The 19,962-nt window shown below is 42.8% G+C and overlaps 1 protein-coding gene across 1 annotated transcript in view; it reads left to right on the forward strand.

Annotated features, from left to right (window-relative positions):
- FSTL4 (follistatin like 4) overlaps nt 1-19,962 on the forward strand; it is a 239,830-nt gene that overhangs the window by 118,637 nt on the left and 101,231 nt on the right. Inside the window, exons 5-6 of the mRNA XM_049829813.1 lie at nt 10,551-10,741; nt 14,306-14,426. Coding sequence (XP_049685770.1) covers nt 10,551-10,741; nt 14,306-14,426 — 312 coding nt within the window. The remainder of the gene's footprint in view (nt 1-10,550; nt 10,742-14,305; nt 14,427-19,962) is intronic.

The raw sequence follows: 19,962 nt of genomic DNA on the forward strand, positions 1-19,962 counted from the left end.
GCTGACTGCTCTGCTCCCCATCTATGCCAGCCCTTGCCTTCCCAGCTCCGCTCCCCTGCCAAATCCAGCCCCTCAGACCCGGTGTGTGGCTCCTTCCCTGTCTACACGTAGGTCCCTGCTGGGGGTGGCATCCCCAGCACCCACCTGGCATCTGCCCAGACACTGCTCTTGACTTATTTTCTTCTTTATCTTGACCTTTACAAAGGCCTCTCTGTCTTTCCGGGCTATTTCAATACAGTATTTCTCAATAATTGAATCAATTCATTACACTGTGAATTTGTTTTGGGTTGGGATCTTAAGTAATTAGACATCCTTAAGCTCGTTTTGTTGTTGCTGTTAAAAACAGCTGCGTATGGCACGTTTTCCTCTCCTGCTCCCCGCTCCCCTGCCTGCAACTTGGGATGCAGCATCACTAATTTAGCTTAATAGTTTTTACAAAGAAAAACAATACAATCTGAAGACAAAATATAATTTGGGGAGAGTGTGCAACAGGCACGTAGAGTTGGGTATGTGACTGTGCGTGTGTGTAAGATCATGTCTCTGTGTGAAGTGATAGATTTATAGCAGAGCGGGCTGTGTTGTAAATAAATTAATCATTAGACATAGCCAGTTTTCTGTTTATGAATCATGCATAATTCACTCGTGATTTCTGTTACTATATTTGCGCTTACCGAATAGTTTGGATGAGTGGTGTAGGGGTTACTTGCGAGTTGTTTGCCTTGACTGCGTGGTGGTCCTTTTTCATTTGCTTTAATGTTCGTGCATTGTTTCTTCTCTCTGGTTTGACAAATATTTTTAATTTTTTAACAAGAAAATAACAGCTTATACTCAGTAGGCAGCAAACAATAAAAGCAGCAGTAGGAATAGCCTTGTTTGCTTATGGTGTCGCATAGAGAACTTGCCCAGGCGTTGCTGTTAGTTACATCTTCTTTACGCTAAATAGTTTTTGGGAACGCTGTCTGAGTGCATCTTTGGGAGAGATGTCCTGGTGGGATGAGAACAATTGTCCACTCTAATCTTCTCTAATTCCCTGGCTTGGGAATGGGCTCGGGCTCTCTGTGGGTAGTGGAGCATCACCCTGTAGTACCACGAAGGGTCTGAGCCAGCTCAGGTGGTGGGCACTGAACTGTGGTAGAACCACCCGCTGTTAACTGGAAGCCGAAGGTTCTTGTGAACATGACCATGGTTCTTTTGTTGCCCACCGTGGGATGATAAAATTCCCAGAAAAGAGAAAAGAAACAGCCATTTAGAATGTGAGCTACCTTAGCGAGAGCCGCTGTATCCCACAGCTCATAGGAGAGGACAGGTAAGACATGAGCTGAGCCCAACATCAGTGCAAACCTGGGAAGATGACGTATGGGATATAAGACTTAGGGTTTGATGTACCAGATAAATGCGTAACGAAATTCAGTAGATGGAAATTGAAGCTAAACAAATTAAAAATAAAATGTTTGCCCACTGAGACTAAGTAATCATTTGAAAAATTACTCTTATGTGCTTAAATCAGGACTGGAAGCCTTCCTAGGAGGTATGCTATAGAGGAAACAAATTATGGAGCTGCTGCAGGGAAAATCTCGTTGAATTTGGTGCTTGTGTAATGGAGGAGGTCAGAGCGTGCACACAATCCCTTCTGGCTTTAAAAATCTATAAATCTGTGGCACACCGCCTAGGTGGTGATAGGCACTTGATAAATTACATTTCTCGCACGCTTTCCCACCTGCAAGCTTCCTCCTGTCTCCCTCCCCTGGGGCTGCTCCTAACATCTCCCGCCTGTACCACTGCCTGCTCCCTCCCGGGAAGGATACAAATCTAGAACTTGCTTTTGGACTTGGTAAACCAAGCTGTAATTCTTGGGCTTCCCGAGAAAGGTTGCAAATCCATCTCTTTTGCTGTGCATTTGAGGCTAAAGCATGTGATTCATTTAGGTTTATGGAGTTTGGAAGGTAATTGTGTAAGGTAGGAATAGAGTTTTTGTTTACAGAACAGGGAATTTATATTCTGATGCTGTAAGTTTTTAATATATTTTAAAAGCTTGCAGAGTAATAGACAGGTGCGTTTTCTTGTAATAAAATAAAATATTGAAATAAATGTACACTGAGGCAAGTTTTAACTCTTCCAGGTTGTAAATGTCCATTGTTTAATAGTATCTTTTTCGTGGTATATATTCCATTCCATTTCTGTGATATATTAGGTGAGCTCCTAGTTGCTGCTAAACTATATATGGATATCTGATAAACGTACATCTTATTAACTAAAACATATCCCTAAGATAAGCAAGTTAGTTTGGGCTTTTATTGTTAATTGAATTTTTTCAACAGTAGCAGCTGAAGGATTGCTAATGTTCATGAATTTGCATGATGTTAAACATCTGCTCCTCTTAGCAGGAACTTTACTAGAGTTTCACTTAACTTGTAAATTCAGATCAGGAATAAAATAGGTACTCAGCCTTTGAGGCGTTTAGCTGTGTGTAAAGTAGGTGGGCAGGTAGCACTGTGCTGGGAGCACGACCTGATTAGCAGCTTTGCCTAAATGTCACGTCCACGGTGCGTGAGCACAGTGACGGTAAAGATCATGGTCTTCAGTGGTCTTTGGAGGCAGCAGGATGCTCCTTGCGTTATTATCAGACATTATAGAAACATTGCGGTGCTGTTACCTGCAGTGTAATTGCTGCAAAGTGCTGCCTGGTATTTTATAAGAAGCTTTCTCTGAGTGATCAAAAGTCAAATAGTTGGTATCATGACTTTTAAGATTTAGTTAATTTTTCTTCATCCTACATCAGTTTACTCACACCTAGTACTTGTAGCCTATAAAAATCAGAGTGGGGAAGGTTCAAGACTCACAGATGTCTCTGAATTGCAAGAAGTCTCTGAATTTCACAAGGCTTTCTTGATATTCTTCTCTCCCTTACTGCAGTGAGCTGCTACACTTGCTCAGAGGAATCTGTTCATGCAACTTGAGAAAAGCAGTTTTTTCCTTCTTTCCAACCACAAAGGAAAAGTAGGAGAAAAGTCCATCCGATCTCTCCATGCATGTGCAAAAAAAGAGCAATTAAAGGAAGAGGAAGGGAGAGGAGGAGAGAGAGAGAAAATTTGCATGGAGGAATGGGGGTTTACAATGAGACCCCTGAAGAACTGAAGTCATCTTTAATTTTCCTATCCCTGTGTAGACCTGCTCTGTCAAGTCAAGCAGGCCACAAAGCCAGAGATTATTGATGTAAAGAGTTCACATAATCATCTCACTCTGATTCAGAGGTCTGATGTTTTGGGACCACATTTTTGCAGTTTAGGCATGCCAACACTTTCATTTTGTACGCATGAAAATGGGCTGTTGCTGATAGGTAATTTAGCCGTAAACGGCATAGGAATTAAGGAGCCACACTCATAAATATATTTGTATCCTGTAACATTTTTGTTTAGTCCTTTTCTGATGCTTCTAACAATACCAGGTGAAGTCTGAGTAAAGCATATAAAAGGATGGGCTGTTTAAAAACAAAACCTTTCTCAGATCCCTTTAATCTTGTCTAGAAATGTTTGGGGTTTTTTTGCTAACCATATCTTTTTTGCCCCATGGATACAGATGATAAAACAAAGCTTAGTGCTCCCCTCTCCTGCACTGAATTTCTTTCTGGAGCTAGAAAACTGCCACAGGAACAGCCAAAAATAGCCAGCACAGTCTAAGAGGAACTGTCAAATAAAATGACATTCCCGGTGCCTCCTGCCTAAGAAATGACACTCTTCAGCCTGCTCCGAACTGCTCTTTATCACCACATTTGGTGATGGTGAAGGGTTGCCTTGAAAATTAGTGCCGCTGGAGTTCACCTTTGGTGGCGGTTTATCTGTACTGGGTTATGATTATTATACTTCCCTGTGGCAGCAGTGAGCAGGAGCGCGGTCCCGCCGGTGCGGGCAGGTTCCTGGCAGGCGATGGTGTGGGATCCAGGGAGCCAGGCAGGTCTGGCAGCTCTGCGTAGGATGCCAGGTCGTGATGTCCTAACTTGCCTCCAGTGATAGCACACCGAGTCTAATCCTGGGTTGGGAATGTTGGGATTAGCGGCAGGACTGCAGATTTTCAAGGGCCGGAGCCTGGACCTGAGAGCACGCGGGCTGCCTTGGGTAGCTGTGCCCAGGCATGCCCAGGGGAACCTCCTCCAGAGATTTTTTTGGGGGCCACAACAAATTTGAATCTCGGTATATACCTTCTTGAGCAGATAATCACATACTCTTATACTTAGCCTGGATGCTAACGACCGCATGTTAGGGATTTTATGAAGAGCTGCAGGTGCCACCTGCCATTCGTGCAGCCCCTGTAGTTGTGCTGAAAAATAGCTCAGTAACCAGTGGGGCTCAAATCCTTTAAAGGCTTCTGTACATGTTTAGGTTCACACCTACTGTCAGGTTAGCTGTACGCCAAGGAGTTGGAGATTGGTGCTCTATAGGTGTTACCAGATCATTTTTGATATATAAAGAAGTACTGACATTTCTAGTAATCACTGCATTGTAAGGCACCTTGCACAGTAATATTTTACAGGGAGATTAGTTTACCCATCAAAGCAAGCTCTGCACTTCCTCGCTTTATTTTTATTTTATGTTAACTGTGTTCCTTTGAAGGACACTTAATCCCCAGACTTGCTGTTTCTCTGTTATCTGCTTTGACTCAGAAGTGGGTTGAAGATTGCTCAGGGATCCCACTGTAAAAACCTGCTACAATTCACAGAAACCAGGAGTAAAATTCTTAAAGAGGGCAATTATTGAGGGAACTGGATTAATGATCTGTCATCACAATTTAGCCACATTCACCACTGACCTTTCACAGAGAGGATGCTGTTGATAAATGTAGTTCATTACTGAGTTCTGACATGAAAACAGAATGGCACTGTGTGTTTCTTGGCAGGCTGATCAATATTTTATCTGCCAAAGCATGCAGAAGTGCTAAACAGGATGAATTACGTAGCCACTGCAAAACAGAGCAAGAAACAGCATTGCTCCAAGTGAGCAGAGCATGTAAACGTGACAGTTACTGGCCACGCTTTAGCAATCAGACCTTAATACGCTGGATTTTTCTTTTACGTTTCTTCTGTCTTATTGTTTTTCTTTGCCCGTCTCTTTTTTTTTTTTTTAATTCAAACAGTGCCAGACTTCATTCGTTTTGAAAGTATCTGTAAACAGATAAAAAGGACTTGTTTCTTCAGAGATCTTCCCCAGTGTGGAGGGGGGAATCGTGGGCTTCCCTGGCCAGGGGTGTTGCAGTGTGGTTCCTTGCTTTCGGCTCCATCCTATATCACACGACTATGGCTGCTGCGTGAGTAAGGCTTGGGGATGGAAAGCCACTGCAGGCTGCTGCTGGAGGGTGTATTTAATGGTCCATTTCTGGAAAAAAAAAAAAAAAAAATTAAAAAAAAAATGCCAGCAGAAATCCCTGTCTGTTGAGTGTGACAAGTATATCGAAATTTTATCCAAAGAGCACAGGAGGGAGCTGCACCTTGCATGAGGTTTGTTTGAAAGTCACCAGCGTTTTCTTCTTAGGGCTACAAAGTCAGATGTAGAGCTCACAGGAGGAACACATGCTGACCTCCAGCATGGGATGTGAACAAAGGCATCTCTGCCCAGAGCATCCTACCACAGGACAAAAACCATGCAGCTTTTCCTGGGGAGTCCTTGTGTGTATTGTACAAAGCATTGCTAGGAAATTAGGTTTCTGTTCAGAAAGTAGAGTGGCCATCGGTGGAAGTGATAGAAAGTCTTTTGAAATGGTGAAGGTAGCCTTTTTATTTTTTTATTTATTTATTTTTAAATTCCTAAGCTGGAATCCAAAGATAGTGGTATTATGTTATTAAATCTCGTGAAAAAACCCCAAACCCCACCCCATGTTACATGATCAGCATTTTAGTTTTGATGTCAGATGCCTCCAGTATGCCCTTAGCTCTCCTCTTCTGGAGTCAGCAGAATAAATCATACTGGGATCATGGTTAAAGATAGAAAAGGACTTTTTTCGAACCAGCTCTCATATAAAGTAGTAAACAAAGGTGATCAAGTAGCGAATTAGTTTAGGGCACGGAGGACAGAATAGCAGTTTTCGCTCATGCCAAATTTGTGTCTTTGGGTCCCTGTGTCTTGGTTCCCCCAGCTATGCGGTGGGGATGGTGCCCTGAACACCTCAGTAGGCAGTGCAGACAGGGCATCCGCTGGCAGTAGTACAGCACGGGCGATTAAAACACACATGGCGGCACTTCTGCCGTTCAAAACCCGGGGAAGGGAAGAAGTCCTTCAAAACCCATGTCTGAAGAGCGGTGGTGGTTACCTCCTGGCATGCCGGCTGGGAGACCCACTTCCAGGCAAGCCATCTCTGGAAATACAAAACTTCTGTGAGCTGGTCGCAATTACGAACAGAATCCAAGTCCCCAGGGAAGCCCTAACAAGGAAGCCAAGCTGAGAGACATCCATTAACAAGACCTACTGATGAGAGCAGTCTGAGATGAGATAAACTGCTAATGATGAGCTCATGTTGCAAAGGAAACTGCTGGGGGCACCTAGCAAAGCGGAGACAAGAATGAGGATAAGTGAGAGGGCATGCAGATGGCTTTTCTGTGATTCTTTTTGTTTAACAGCTATGGTTTTAACACCTGGAAGAACAGCAAACATGCAAGAGGTGGCAGTGCTGCCGGAAACCTAGAGAGCTGTCCTTAGCATTGGCTTGCCAAATGGTTCAAGTTGCCTGAATGTGTCTTCTCCCTTCCCTGGCGGAGGAGCAGGTAGTGTCTTTTATACGGTGCCTCCAGCATCCATGTCTGGGGGCTCCAGTGCCTTAAGGTTGGGTTGGAAATAGCATTAGGTCCAGGTTACGCAGCAAAACATCAGCTCAAAGTTCCCAAGCATGGATGATTTTGGAACTAACACTTTGGCCAGACTTACTATAAAATCAGAGTTTCAGGTCAGAGTATTTTCTCTGATCTAAGTGGTTTTCCCCGTTTTTCCACTACAGTGAGATTAAATATAAAAATTATACATATATATTTATATGCATATCTATATATTACAGTTTTAGTGCCTTTTCCTGTCAATATTTTAGTTCAGCCGAAGAGGTGCAAACTATCAATCTCACACCCTTGAGACAGAACTTTATTGCTTTTACTCATCGCTTTGTGCGTCGCGTGTTGCTGGGCAGCTATACATTGCTGTGCTCTGAAGGGACTGCTTGTGCTTCGCTACAACCCTCGGACGTCTCGGATGTCAGGGGAAAACGTTCAAAGGTGCGAGACCCGCCGAGTCTGTCACATTCACACTGGGGAGAGATGCCGAGGGATCTGTATCCAGCAGAGCTCAAGAGTGTCGTTTTCTCCAGAGGGAAGTAATGGTAATGAGGTTTTAGAGCAGTTTTGACAGGGGCTGAGAGCACCTTCTGACCTTCCGACTGTGGCGTGTGTTAACAACATGTGAAACTGAACTTATTTTTTAAACGGGAGACCTAATTGTCTTATTGCTGCTTTTCTTTGCTGCGTATGCAGTGGAATGGCATTATCCTGCCATGCAGGATGGGGCTTTGCGGGGTGGATGGTCCCTGACCCTGGACAGTAGTGTGGTGGGGGGAAAAGTATTGTGAGTTTATAGCAGGATTTGGGAATTACTGCCAGAGGCTGTCACCAACTCTGTCATCTGTGCTTTCCTTTATATCACTCTTCGTGCCCATCATGTTTGCTTGGAGGCCGCAGCATGGCTGTGACCCTCTGAAAGTCCCAAACTGGGCACGCTTACCTTGGGCTGTCTTGCAGCCCAGATGAGTGTGTACTTTTTCGAGAAAAGCGGTTTTGTGGTGGCTTTGTTTTCAGAGCATGGAAAAATCAAGGAGAGTTGTAATGCAGTGAAAGGAGATTGCCGTCTCCTGGCTCACACCATCCAACACAGTTGAGAGCCTGGCTGTGTCACCAGTGGGTGACCTGGTCCGGTCCCACACGTGCGGGAGTAGAGATGCGATGTTTGGATTCAAACGTCTGGTCCTTGCACTTATTCCTTATATTTTGCCATTGCATTGACACACAATTTGTATTGGAAATTCTGTTTAAACATGCAGTTGTGCTCAGTTTTGGCTGAGGCTTCAGTGTTTAAAGAAGTCTCGCACCCAGTTAATTCTCCAGGCAGGCGCATGGTATCAGACTGGTGCCAGGGATAGCTGCTAGCCAGAGAAATTGTCAATATAAGCTTAATAAAGTGAGAGGTGCTGTTAGAAGAGATGAGGGGACTTCAGAAGCACTTAGGTCCTTTTCTAATTCTTTCTTTTGTGGTCAGAAAGAGGGTTAAGGTGGAAGTGAGTCGGGAGGCCAGCGAGGGAGGAAGGCTGGGAAAGGACTGCCCCTGGCAATAGTTAGGGAGTATCTGGGAAAGAAGACCCAGCTGCAGAAGGTGAAAGGTCTGGAGGGCGTAAAGGAAGAGCTGCTTTGGTATACACTACTGGCATAAGTTGACAGGAGTGTCACCGTGGGGCTTGCCTGTCGCCGTGCTTGTGCTCACGAATGGAAACTGCAAAGCAGAAACGGAGGTGGAAGCAAATTAAATAGATTTCCCTGTCTTCGTTAGCCTTAGATACATTTCTGGGATTAAGCTTTGACTGAAAAGAAAACTTCAGCTCAGAAAAAACTATTATTGCAGTAGTAAAACGGTATTTACAACAGGATTGCAAAATTGGTTGATTACACTGGATATGGCAATCAGATTTTCTCTTAAATAAGCACGCGATTGGAAGAAAGAAATTTTTTCATACTGCCTTCACAATAGCCATCAAATTACATGGTTGCAGTGGGGCGGGGGTGGGAGGGAACAGAAATAATAAACAAGACTAACAGTAGCGGAGTAGCCTTGTTTTTTCAATGAGACTGATCCCATGTGGGACCAAGAGCTCTTTGGAGGTTGTTTAGAGAAGGAAAAATTTAGCAGCTGCTTAATATCTCTGAGCAGTGAGAAGCTCTCAAATCTGGAAGGGTCTGAGTTCAGGGTGGAAAATAAGCCTTGTCTTGCAGTTATTGCTTGTGTAGCAATAGGGCACTGACCTGACTGGTGAATGCACGGCCCGCCTCTGTGTCCTCTCTCACCTTCTCAAGTCATGGTGCTTTTGAAGTTGTGAGCACAAAATAGGAAGGGTGAAAAAAAAAATCTTGACAGTAGATGAGTTTGCTCTCAGAGAAATGCCTCCCACCTGGAATTTTAATTGGGTTTCAGTTGGAGCGGGACCAGAGGACCAAAAATGGTGCAGCTCAGCAAGAAAAGGACAGGAACACTAGTTGTCAGTGTGCCAGAGTCTTCTGTTACTTTTCAAAGGAATAACGTTTGGAGTCTTTGAGGAGCTGATCTACAAGGGTATTGTTCCTTAAACTGAAGTGAGACCAGGTTCCCTTAGATTTAATCCAACAGGATCAGCGATGGGACTTAAAAAGTTGTTTTAAAACCACCATTCTAGAGAATAAGGGCATCTGCATTACAGAGAAAAGGGCATCTAAGAGGAACAGCTGAGTGTGTCGGTACTGTTGGTGGGTGATGGTTGATGCCCACACAGTTAGGAACAGCTGGAGCATGAGGGTGCTTCAGGGTCCGCCCCAAGGCAGAGCCAGCCAGGTTCCTGCAAGGCACCAGCCGCTGGGCTCTACACTAAAGCAAACAGATTTGCACAAAAAAGGCAGTTGCTATTCTTCATTCTGCCAAGCTCTGCCAGACAGCAGTTGAGCAGAAAAGGGCTGTAACATCTTATACCACTTTGGGCATGTGGATATGTTTCTCCTCTAAGAGGATGCCCTTAAATCAGAGCAAGGCATTCCCTGGAGAAGAAGCACGGAAGAGCTGGCTGCTGCGAGCACAGCAGGAGCTTTGAGGGTCATGAAGGTTCAGTCTGATTCCTCCAGCCAAGCCAGTGTCACTTCAGAGCAAGTGGCTTGAGGGCTTTTCTGTGATAATAACCTTTTTCCCTGGTCAAGTGCTGAGGAAAGCATTTATGTCAGTCTGCAGCGGGGTGATGTGCACAGGCACCAGCGACACCCCAGCCGCAGGGGCTCCCCCCAGCCCTGCGCTCCTCACTGTCCTCCCTCTGGCCATCTTACCACCTTGGGCTGCCTTTAAGGATTCCTTAAGATCAGCCCCATGTTTGGCCCAGGGTGACACTCAGGGGTGCCGTTTATTTATGCTTGTGGCACTTGCTAAGCATCAGCATCCCCAGGTTTATTTTTTACTTCATAATCAGAGGATAGGTGAATTTATTTTATCTTTAAAAAAAACATAGAGCTGTTTTAATATGGGTGAGGATTACGAAGCTGAGTGTGGAAGTCTGTAACTGAAGCCCTATAATCTGGAAGGTAACATGCTGGAGAGCATCCTTGACAGCAGGATTTAGAAAAACTGCCAGCTATTACAAAAGGTAATGACTACAGGAGCTCCTCAAGTGCAGAGCTGAGTGGTGCTGTATATGCAGACAGCCTGTCTTCGACTGTGCCTTATTTTTCCCTTTAGGAGCTCAGCCCTTTAAAAACAACAAGGCAAATATACATGGTCCAGTAATGCGGTCTTATCTTTCAGGTGACACCTGTACAATGGCAGACTACAGCCGGCTCAAAAGCATCCTCCTGGACCTGCAGGCTCATCGGCAGAGCCCGCTGAGCAGCCCCGCTGAGGACAGAGTATCCCAGAAGCGCTTCTTAGTTGAAAATATGTTTAAGCACTTGGATATAAACAGTGATGGGCATCTCAGCAGCTCTGAACTGGCTCAGGTGGGTTTATTGTTCAATGAAAATGGAATTATGAAGTGGATTTCATTTTTCATTCAGAGTGTGAATTGAATGTAACGCAGCAGCACTCTAGTGAGAACGGTCGTTTGTAACTGTCCGGCTGGCAGTAGGTAAAGGAGGAAAATCTACTGCGGCGTGCAAGTCTCTCTGCATCTCTGGGGAGATGGTGTTGTCTCAAACATTTGAAGCTTCTCTACAAACAAAAAACATGGCAGCTTTGCAGCCTCATCCATGCTCCTGAAAATAGATACTAAATCCTTGCTGCTAACCATCATCTTCTGAAGAATTTCCAGCTAGCTGCCTTGGGGAGATTTAATTTGGATTTTTTAGGTGCGTGTAAGTTAGGCAGAAATCTCTTAACTCTTCCTCCCTGCCTTCTGGACTGTGGATTAGCATGTAGTAACGTGACAGCAAAGTTGGAATATTTTATAACAGGTTTATTTTCCCCAAATCCCTAGGCATATGCCAAAATGTTGATTAGCAGAACTTAATGACGACAGAAAAGGTGAGAGCCTAAAAAAACCTGTTATTTCTAATTACGGGCATGCTGTGCTGTTGGAATTCATCTAATTGGTAAAGTGAACCGAGCACGCAGCCCAGGCACTCGAGCTGATTACTCTGTGTCCTGAACTTGCTCTTTATACATGCAGACCTGAGAAAGCAGGCCTGTAAATATGAGAAAATGCATTATGCCAGATCTGGAAAGATCTTGTCTTTTCCATTTCATGGTGTCATCTGTGAGAGGAATTAGAAGCAAATGCCTTTTAAGAGCCTTTTGGAAGCCAATACTTGCCCGGGCCCTGTTCCAGTTTCCAAAGCTGGCCCTTCAGCCTTTGCTCTGCAGGAGCCTCTCATCTGCGCTCACGCTTCCCAGCGAACATGAAGTGCGTTGCAGTTCCAGCGTGTAAATGCAAGCTGTGAGCAAGCAGGAGGACAGACGCAAGCATGCTCCTCCCCGAGCTCGCTCCCGTGTAGGACAGTTCGCATTGAATTTTAATCCTCAGGCTGTTGACACGCACGATGCGCGATCCTTTCTGCACAATGCAAAGTGTCAGCGTAAATTCCCTTAGATCTCAGAGCTATGAATATATACAATACTTCATCTAAATGTGATGATTTTTTTATAAAGGCATGGTAGGTATAAGAAAACACTTTTATCTGCATTCAAAGCCAGCTTTTGCATAGTGACATCTAAGTGTCTGTTCTACTCTCCAATTTTTTTTTTCCCCCCTTTTTACATGAAACTTATTCCATCAGGATATTAAAACTCAACTTGCATGGAAATAAAGGTTTGGCAGCCTGCAAGCCATTACCTTTAGGAAGAAACAATGACCTGCATTTTAAAAGAGCAAGATTCAGCGCTCTAAGGTCTGCCACAAAGTTACTATGGGCTTTGTTTTCAGATGTGCTTGGAGCCTAGGTATCTCTCACAAGAGCAAGCATAGACCTTGGCTACTCTTATTTTAATTCTTCTCACTGTTACCAAAATCGGTAAACATGCTTGCGCCTCTGGAGCCCCCTTCAATTTGGTGGAAGGGAATAAATTAAGGCCTCTCACCCAAACATCCTCCACAAAGGCTTGCCACCTGCATTGCTGAGCTGACAGCACGATCACCTCTCAAAAGACAAAATAGTGCCAGTTAATGCAGAATATAGGTAAGCCATGAATACTTTTAATCCTGACCCAAGTGGCACTGATCTTGGGCCCTTTGGTGGGAGCGTGGCTGAAGTCCTGACCGGGCTGAGGACACGTCTGCAGGGCAACTCTGGGGCTCTCGGAGCAGCAGTATTTACAGTTTACATGTAGCATGTCAATTCTTTATTTTAGTTTTTAGCTCTAACAACAAGATGATTCTCCTGTGCTCTTAAGTGACCGGTTTATTCACCAGTTTTCAAGGGATTTTTTTTTTTTTTAAGTCACGAGCAATTTTTAGTTTTCTGTGTTATAGTCTTAACAGAACTTTTCTTGCTTGCCTTATTAGGTAGGTTTTTGATTGATTTGTGTTGGCTCTTTAATTTGAAGCTCTCTGCAACTTTAAAATTCCTCCAAAGATGAGAATTTCATTGCTCATGGGTAGAGGCAGCTGAAATGTATGTGGTGCAGTGGGATCTCCTTCTCTCTGGCTGCTGGATGAGCTGCTGCTGTGCATTTTCTTTGTTTTATTTAAAAGAAAAATAGTCTCTCGAGCACTATAACCTTGTCTACAAGCAAAAAACTCGAGGCAGGTAATGTGCACTGCTGCAGAAAAAAGTCATTTTTAAGACCCGAAGGGGGATCTTGAAGAGGCTCATTGCAGAGGGATTCACCCCAAAGGAGAAACTGGAAGCAGAGAGGACAGTCCTGTGTCGGGGCAGCACCTAGCACTGGGAGATGGCAAGGATCTTTGCCCACTTGTTTCTTCTCTCCAACAGAATTCTTTTGAGCAAAAAAGTGGCAGCAGATGGTCCGACTCCCTCTATTTAGAGCTGCTTTGCCTCCTGGCACACCCTATTGAATAGTTTCTGTCTGGACCCAGCATTATGAAATGCCCGTGAAGTTTTGCAGCCATGGGTAGCAGGGCTATTAACAACAGTGGTAATTGGAATGATATTTCCATTTAAAACTTTAATGTATTTTAAAGTCAGATTCATAAATCTACTGAATTTGTTGCAGCTGAAGTGTTTTGTGGGTGGGGTTTTTTTTTCCCCCTGACATTAAATCAAAAGGACTAGTAAAAACTTGTCAGTCTTATGAAAAGTTAATCAATTTTCAATACAAAGGTAGACAAAGGGAAATTTCCATCTTTAGAAGATTGATCTTGGAAGTTATGGTTGATCTCACTTTTATTGAACATTTTTACTTGCTAGGTGAAGGGTCATTTTTTTAGCATTATTAGTTTAAATTGCTTCAATATAATGGGCCAAGACTAGAATAGTAAATAAAAGAGTCCCTGGACTACAGCAAAAAGCCTTCCTGCTGAAAAAATGCAACATTTCAGCAATTTTCTTCATGTTCTGCAATACATTCAGAGAACCCAACATTTTCATTGTGCTTAGGTCTGATTTTGCCTATTTGCTAACTTGGATGTACGACTTCTAAAGCTTTCTTCATTTTTAATGTAGAATGTGTGAAATGTTTAGAATACATAAGAAACAAACTATCGGGGGCTGGAAAAACACATTAGTGTTGAATACACCATCCGCTCTTGCCCACTCTAGTTCTAAAAGCAAAGAATACAATTTTGTCCTTACCTAGAGAGGAGAAACAAACTTTCCTTTTTCCCTGTTGCATATTTATTTTTCCAAACTTTTGTAAACTGAAAGTGCATTTCTGTGCTGCTGCTGAAGGAGGAGGCTCCTCACTCTCACCAGTCTACGGCCCTTGAAGTGCTGCAGGAATGCGAGTATTAGTTGTATCTTGATACAAAGCAAATATGTTAACGGTAGAGATGATATATAGAGATATATCTCCCCAAAGGTCATTTAATGGAAAATCTGCTGGGTGAGCCAGGACGGCAGTCTGTAGCTTTATGTTATATGTAAGATTACCTGTTCTCTTTGCTACAGCTAATGAAGGAGGAGGACCTGGAAGATGATTTCTTGGATTGTACACTAGAAGACCTTCTCCGATTTGATGATTACAACAATGACGGCCTCTTAACCCTGCAGGAGCTCTACACGGCTTTCCGTGAGTGCCGATGCTTTTGTCTGTCCTGGGTGTTGAAAGCATGCAAATATCTGTCTTGGCAATGTCATCTTCCCAGACACGGTCAGCAAAGATAATCTCTTTGCATGAACTAGGAGGTTGGTAAAAGGGGGGGGGGCTTATTGTTTTCTTGCGTATTTTGTTGTGCTTCTTGTCGAAGGCAATGGAGAGATGTTGGTGAACTCGTCAGGTCTGTAGACCTGAGTATGTGGTTTCTGAGTAACCCCGAGGGTTGAAACCTGTCTAAATGTCTGGTGGGAATGAGTTAGTTTGCTGTGGGGAAGATGTTTTACTGAATATTCTGCTTGGGAATGACGTTTTCCACATTTTGTTTCCGTGTTAGTAAGTGGATTATGGTGTTCAATCTCAACACATATCTCAGCACCATTTGCAAGGATCCCTAGATCACTGAGCTACTTAGTGTGAAAAAAATAGTACTTGTGTTATCCCAATTATTTTCATAACTTTATGGTCACGCTTCAAGTTAAGCATTTACTGAAGTCCTTCCCTGGAAAAGGCCCACATTGTCTCACTCACCCGGATGATAGAAAGTTTTACTGATGCCTGTCCCTTTGGGATACTAAAAAAGACAGACAGAAAATGTGGGGGTTTATTCAATAATCAGGATATGTAAGCTACAGAGTACTTGTATGTGGTTAATACCCTTTAAACAGAAGCAGGATTCAATCATTGAACAGTGCAGGCAAAGAGCCGATAAGAAGCCAGTTACCTCTTAAGATGGATTCTCAAATCTTTGCAAAAGGCATTTTATAGACAAAGTAATTTCAGTAGCTCTTGATTTCATTTTCTAAACCAGGGCACCCTGCTCCAATGCCTGCTTGGTGGGAAAAGCTTGGTGTGCGCAAGTCACCATGTGCCTTGCACCAGCACGTTCCTTGTTGATGCTCTTTGGCAAGCCATGATGCCAATGCAGAACCTCTATTTTTGCCAAATATCCTGTTTTCTAAAGAGAGTGGTTTCTGTTTTCTTGACTTCCAGCTTTTCATTAAAAGAAACAACTTTGGATAATAATGTTTAAAGTGCTTTAAAATTAGCCCCAGTCGTCACCTTGGACCTGTTTGAACCGCATATGCATTTAATTCAACACAGCACACTCAAACCAGCAGATATACAGTAAAACATAAAACCTCATACATTAAGAAGGCCATAAAGTGAATTAACCCAGCTATAAAGGCTTGACACGCAGTTATTTGGGAGCATATTTGGATCAATGGGTTCTCAAAGTCACAGCAGCTCGAAGCTAAATTCCAAGAGTCATTTGTATGAGTTTTTGGTTCAGTGAATTTTAAGTAGGCAATGAAAATAAGACAAGTACAAAATATTACCCAATGAATAGAGATAGTAATCGATAAACTGCAAAAATATTGTAACAAAACCCAAGGCGTAACAATGAATGTCTGTCAAAAGGGTTTTGTATATGAGGAGAATTGTTCTCGTGAAGCTGAAAATCAAACTGACTTCTCCATTTTCAATTTTCCCAGAATCTCTGCTTTTATCAAGAGTGGTTAATGGCTCATCAGCTTTTAATTTAAAAACAAAGTTCGCTGCTTGCAACTTTTGAAATTTTGGGGACTCTGTAAGCGAGTGGTAGTGCTTGGTGAAAGTATAACTTTTTCCCTTACTTTATTACATGATGTAGGAAAGAATCTCAAAAATACTTCAAACACTTGTCTTAAGTGCATGCTTTGGTTTGCAGTCCTTAAGTGTTTATGAAATTTCTGCTTTGTTGTGAGCCAGAATTTGGCTGGCAACGGTAGTATAAAGGTACAACATCCTGCCCATTTTTTGTATTTTTGGCCCATTTGGGTGATTCTTTTGTTGCTTGAAATTCACCCAAGCCACTCATTTTTGCATGCTGGCAGCAGGCTGTGGGGATGGCTGCTCAGCAAGCTGAGGAACATAATTACCAGAATTCAGTGACATCAGAAAGTCTCTATCTAATTTATCCTTTCAAAAACTCCGTTACATCTGTTCTGGCGCACCGTGCTCTGGTATAGTGTTGCAGTGTTGGAAAGGTTTGAAGATGACCTTGATAATGTGAAGAGCTTTCCAATTTGTCCTTCTTGTGCTGCTTTAGAAGTTGCATTTCATTTTAGAGTCTCACAGCCTTTCTCTAACTTACAGACCCACAAAGTGGTCTCTTTCTCTCACTCTGTGTGTGTCTCTTGCTTTCTCTTGACCCGTCGTCTCTCTCCAAGACCCACAGAGATTCAAAGGGTGTTTTTGATCCCCATCCATGTTGATCAGCTGTAAATGAATGAAAAGCGCATGGATGAGAAAAATCCAATCTCTTACCTTTTCTGAAATGTGGTTTCACCTTTACAAGCACTACATCTAATATGTGCTATTTTTAATAATAATTTCTAATCGTACTGATCATTTGCGTACACATCTTAATGCACAGGTTTGGATTATGGACAGAAATGGCAGCCCTACTACTAACCCTATCAACTTTCTTCTGATTTTCTGAAAGTTCTTTTGTTCCTGAATCCCAAGAATACAACTTTTAGGAGTTTGTTTGCGTTTATGAGGATGACTAGAAATATCTGTTAAGACAGGATTAAAGCATTGCTTTTCAAATCATCTTAATCATACATAAGTGATATATGAGACGGATGAAATGGTCTCCTGGCAGCTCTGGCAAGAGCAACTTGTAGGTGTCTTCTAATTTCTCATTAATAAATTTTATTAGATAAGCAGGCTTAGGACCATAGTTGGGGAAAAAAAAAAATTAATATGATGATCTCAAGATTTTCACATTCCAAAAACAGCGTACTAGCAAGTATATTTGTCTGTTGTCTTTTCTTTATATCGTCACAAAGATCCAATAAATGAGTAATAAATGAAAGGCTTAGTTGTCACAATACCTAAAGCAGAGCACACATCTAATGAATCAGCATGGACATAGTCTGGTGAATTGCAAGCACATCACCTAGCCGAGTCATGCTTTAAATATGCTCAGATGAGTGAATTTTGGATATAACTTCTGGAACCGTATCTGACTGGAGGTCATTAGAATTAGGCATGTCACTTTTGGCATTCCTGTTGTCTTCCCTAATGGGAAAGTAGCAGGTTGGCAGATGTGAAAGCCTAGCCGAAGAAAAAAAAAAATCAGCGTAATCTTCTAGATCTATATCATCATCAATGTGGACAGGTCAATTTGTAATACAAATATGTCAAAGAGAGGGAAAACATGCATTCCATCAAAATGGCTTTATCTTGTCAACATTGTTTAGCTAATAAGAAGTTATTAACCCTATGATAAAATCCCCTTAAATTCTAGCTCATTGCCAATTAGAGCAGTCTCCTAACCGACATCGGCTTCTCACAGCTTGCCTTTGCATTTCATTACATTTTTGAAAGCACAGAAAAGGCCTTTTGCAAGCACCTTTGCTAGCCTCCAGCAGCTCTTCCTAGTAGGGCATGCTGGGTTTAGAAAGCTTTTTCACTGAGCTTGCATAAAAGACCAGGAGTATTTCACTAGGTCAGGTTAGAAATTATACCCCGAGATAATCTCCCCGTCTTGAGGCCATCGTGGCTTACTGAGATCGCCTTGCGTGCCCTGTGCTTCCCAGTGTGGCCCTTGAAGGCTGCTGTGTCACACGGTTTCTAGTGGCTCTGCAGCAACATTTTGAGATCCTTGATGTCATATCTCGACCAAAAAAGCCCACAAAGGCAATTGGAAAGAAAAAGAATGAATTTTTATTTTTCAGTCCAGTCGTTGTTTCCCAAGCGTCTATACATATACGTTACATGTAGATAGAAAATTGCTGTTTCTCTAAGATGAGAGATATGTTATCGTCTATGGATGCATTATTACCTAAAGAACACAAATATTGCTTAGAAGGAGCATATTTCATGCAGGAACGAATGCCGAAGAGGCTATAGGATCAATGTGCTCTTCTCTTAAACTTTCTCTTACAATGCTGTTACAGTCTTTAAAAGGAGTTTGCTTTCTTCCCTGATTCTGTTGTGGTTCAGATTTTCCTTTTTTACCTGTCCTTAAAATTTATTGAAAAAGCACAATGGAGAAATACAAAACTGGGATATATGTGCTTTCAGCAGGAGGTCAGGGAAATGCTCGATAACAGCCAGGGAGTGCGGATGGTACCAGCCCACGGCGTGGACCCGTGTCCTGGGGACTGGGCAACCAGAGAGAAGGGTGAATTTGAATGAACTGGGTGAAAAAATGTATTGGGAGCCTGGGCTGGGCATGAGTGTTGGATAAATCACTGCCAATGCAGAGAAGCAGCAGTGAATGGTGTTGGACTGGCTCTAGATTTACTGGAGTGATCCTGAAATCTCCAGTAGCTTTATTCCTCACCAGGCAATGCCACCACATGGTGTAGGGGAGTGAACCATCCATCCCTGACCCCTCCAGGCATCCTCCAGAGGCTCCTCAGAAGCGCGGAGTATATATTGATTTTTAAGGTGTGCATATTTCTGATTTGCTGGAAACTACTTTAGGGCAGAGCTTTGTCATTACTCCAAAAGCATGGAGACTGATGCTTGCCTGGGAAAAGCTAAGCTCTACCTTGCAGAAGAGGGAACGAAACTAAAAAGAGGCTGTTGGGTCAAGTGGGAGAGGGAGTTGTTGAGTGAGGAAGGAAGCTTTCAGAAATTTATCTATTCTTGATAGACACCTCACCTTAAGGAAGGTGATAAATTCTGTGTGAGGAAAATGAATACCCGTATTTGGAAAAATACGTCCATAATGTATGTACTCCATGTACACCTAGCGAGCCAGCTGTTCCAGGAGAAATTGCATCTGTAAATTCCATGTTCAGATGAAGTGTTTACTCACATCTTTACAAAGCTGTTCTCCTTGATGGCGTGGCACATGGGGTTGGGTATTTGTTACTGCTACCTTCCAGCTAGATTGGTCAAGCCCAGTTAATTATATTGGACAACTATATTGTGAGATAAAATGTTTTGCTTGAGGTGTTCTCTTAAGCAGTGTTGTAGCAACAGTTATCTACAGGATCAAATCATAGTCCTAAAATATTGACAATTTGTGCACACGCTCTGCCTCTTCAGCTGTAATCTCCCTGGTATGTGATTTTTCTTTCATGTTGCTGCAGATATTGGTACAAACTTGGAAATAATTCATTAGCTTACCAACATTGATTTGCTTCTCCTGTGAGCTATGTGATATCTAAACTTCAAACACGTCTTAGCAAGCAGGGGAGCGTTGGCCTCTGCTTTTGGATTGAGGCGGTGTTAGAGGTGATGTGAACTACTCGGGAAAGAAATGAGGTTTCCTTCAGTTGGCCAAAGCAGCCCATTCCTGCTTGCCTTGAGGAATGATGCGCAGCCGTGTTACTGAGGATAAAGGCAACTTAGTGGGCATTTTCTGGAATGACTATTTTAATAGTGCAATCTTATAGCAAAAACAAAACTAAAAGTTGAAAATCAAGCAAAAAAGCAGAAATTTAAAACTATTTAGCTTGATTTCTGCAGCAGGTGCAGACTGGCTGAGCAGGGGTGACAAGAAAAA

The sequence above is a fragment of the Accipiter gentilis genome, chromosome 26 (assembly GCF_929443795.1).
Source record: "Accipiter gentilis chromosome 26, bAccGen1.1, whole genome shotgun sequence".
Lineage (NCBI taxonomy): Eukaryota > Metazoa > Chordata > Aves > Accipitriformes > Accipitridae > Astur > Astur gentilis.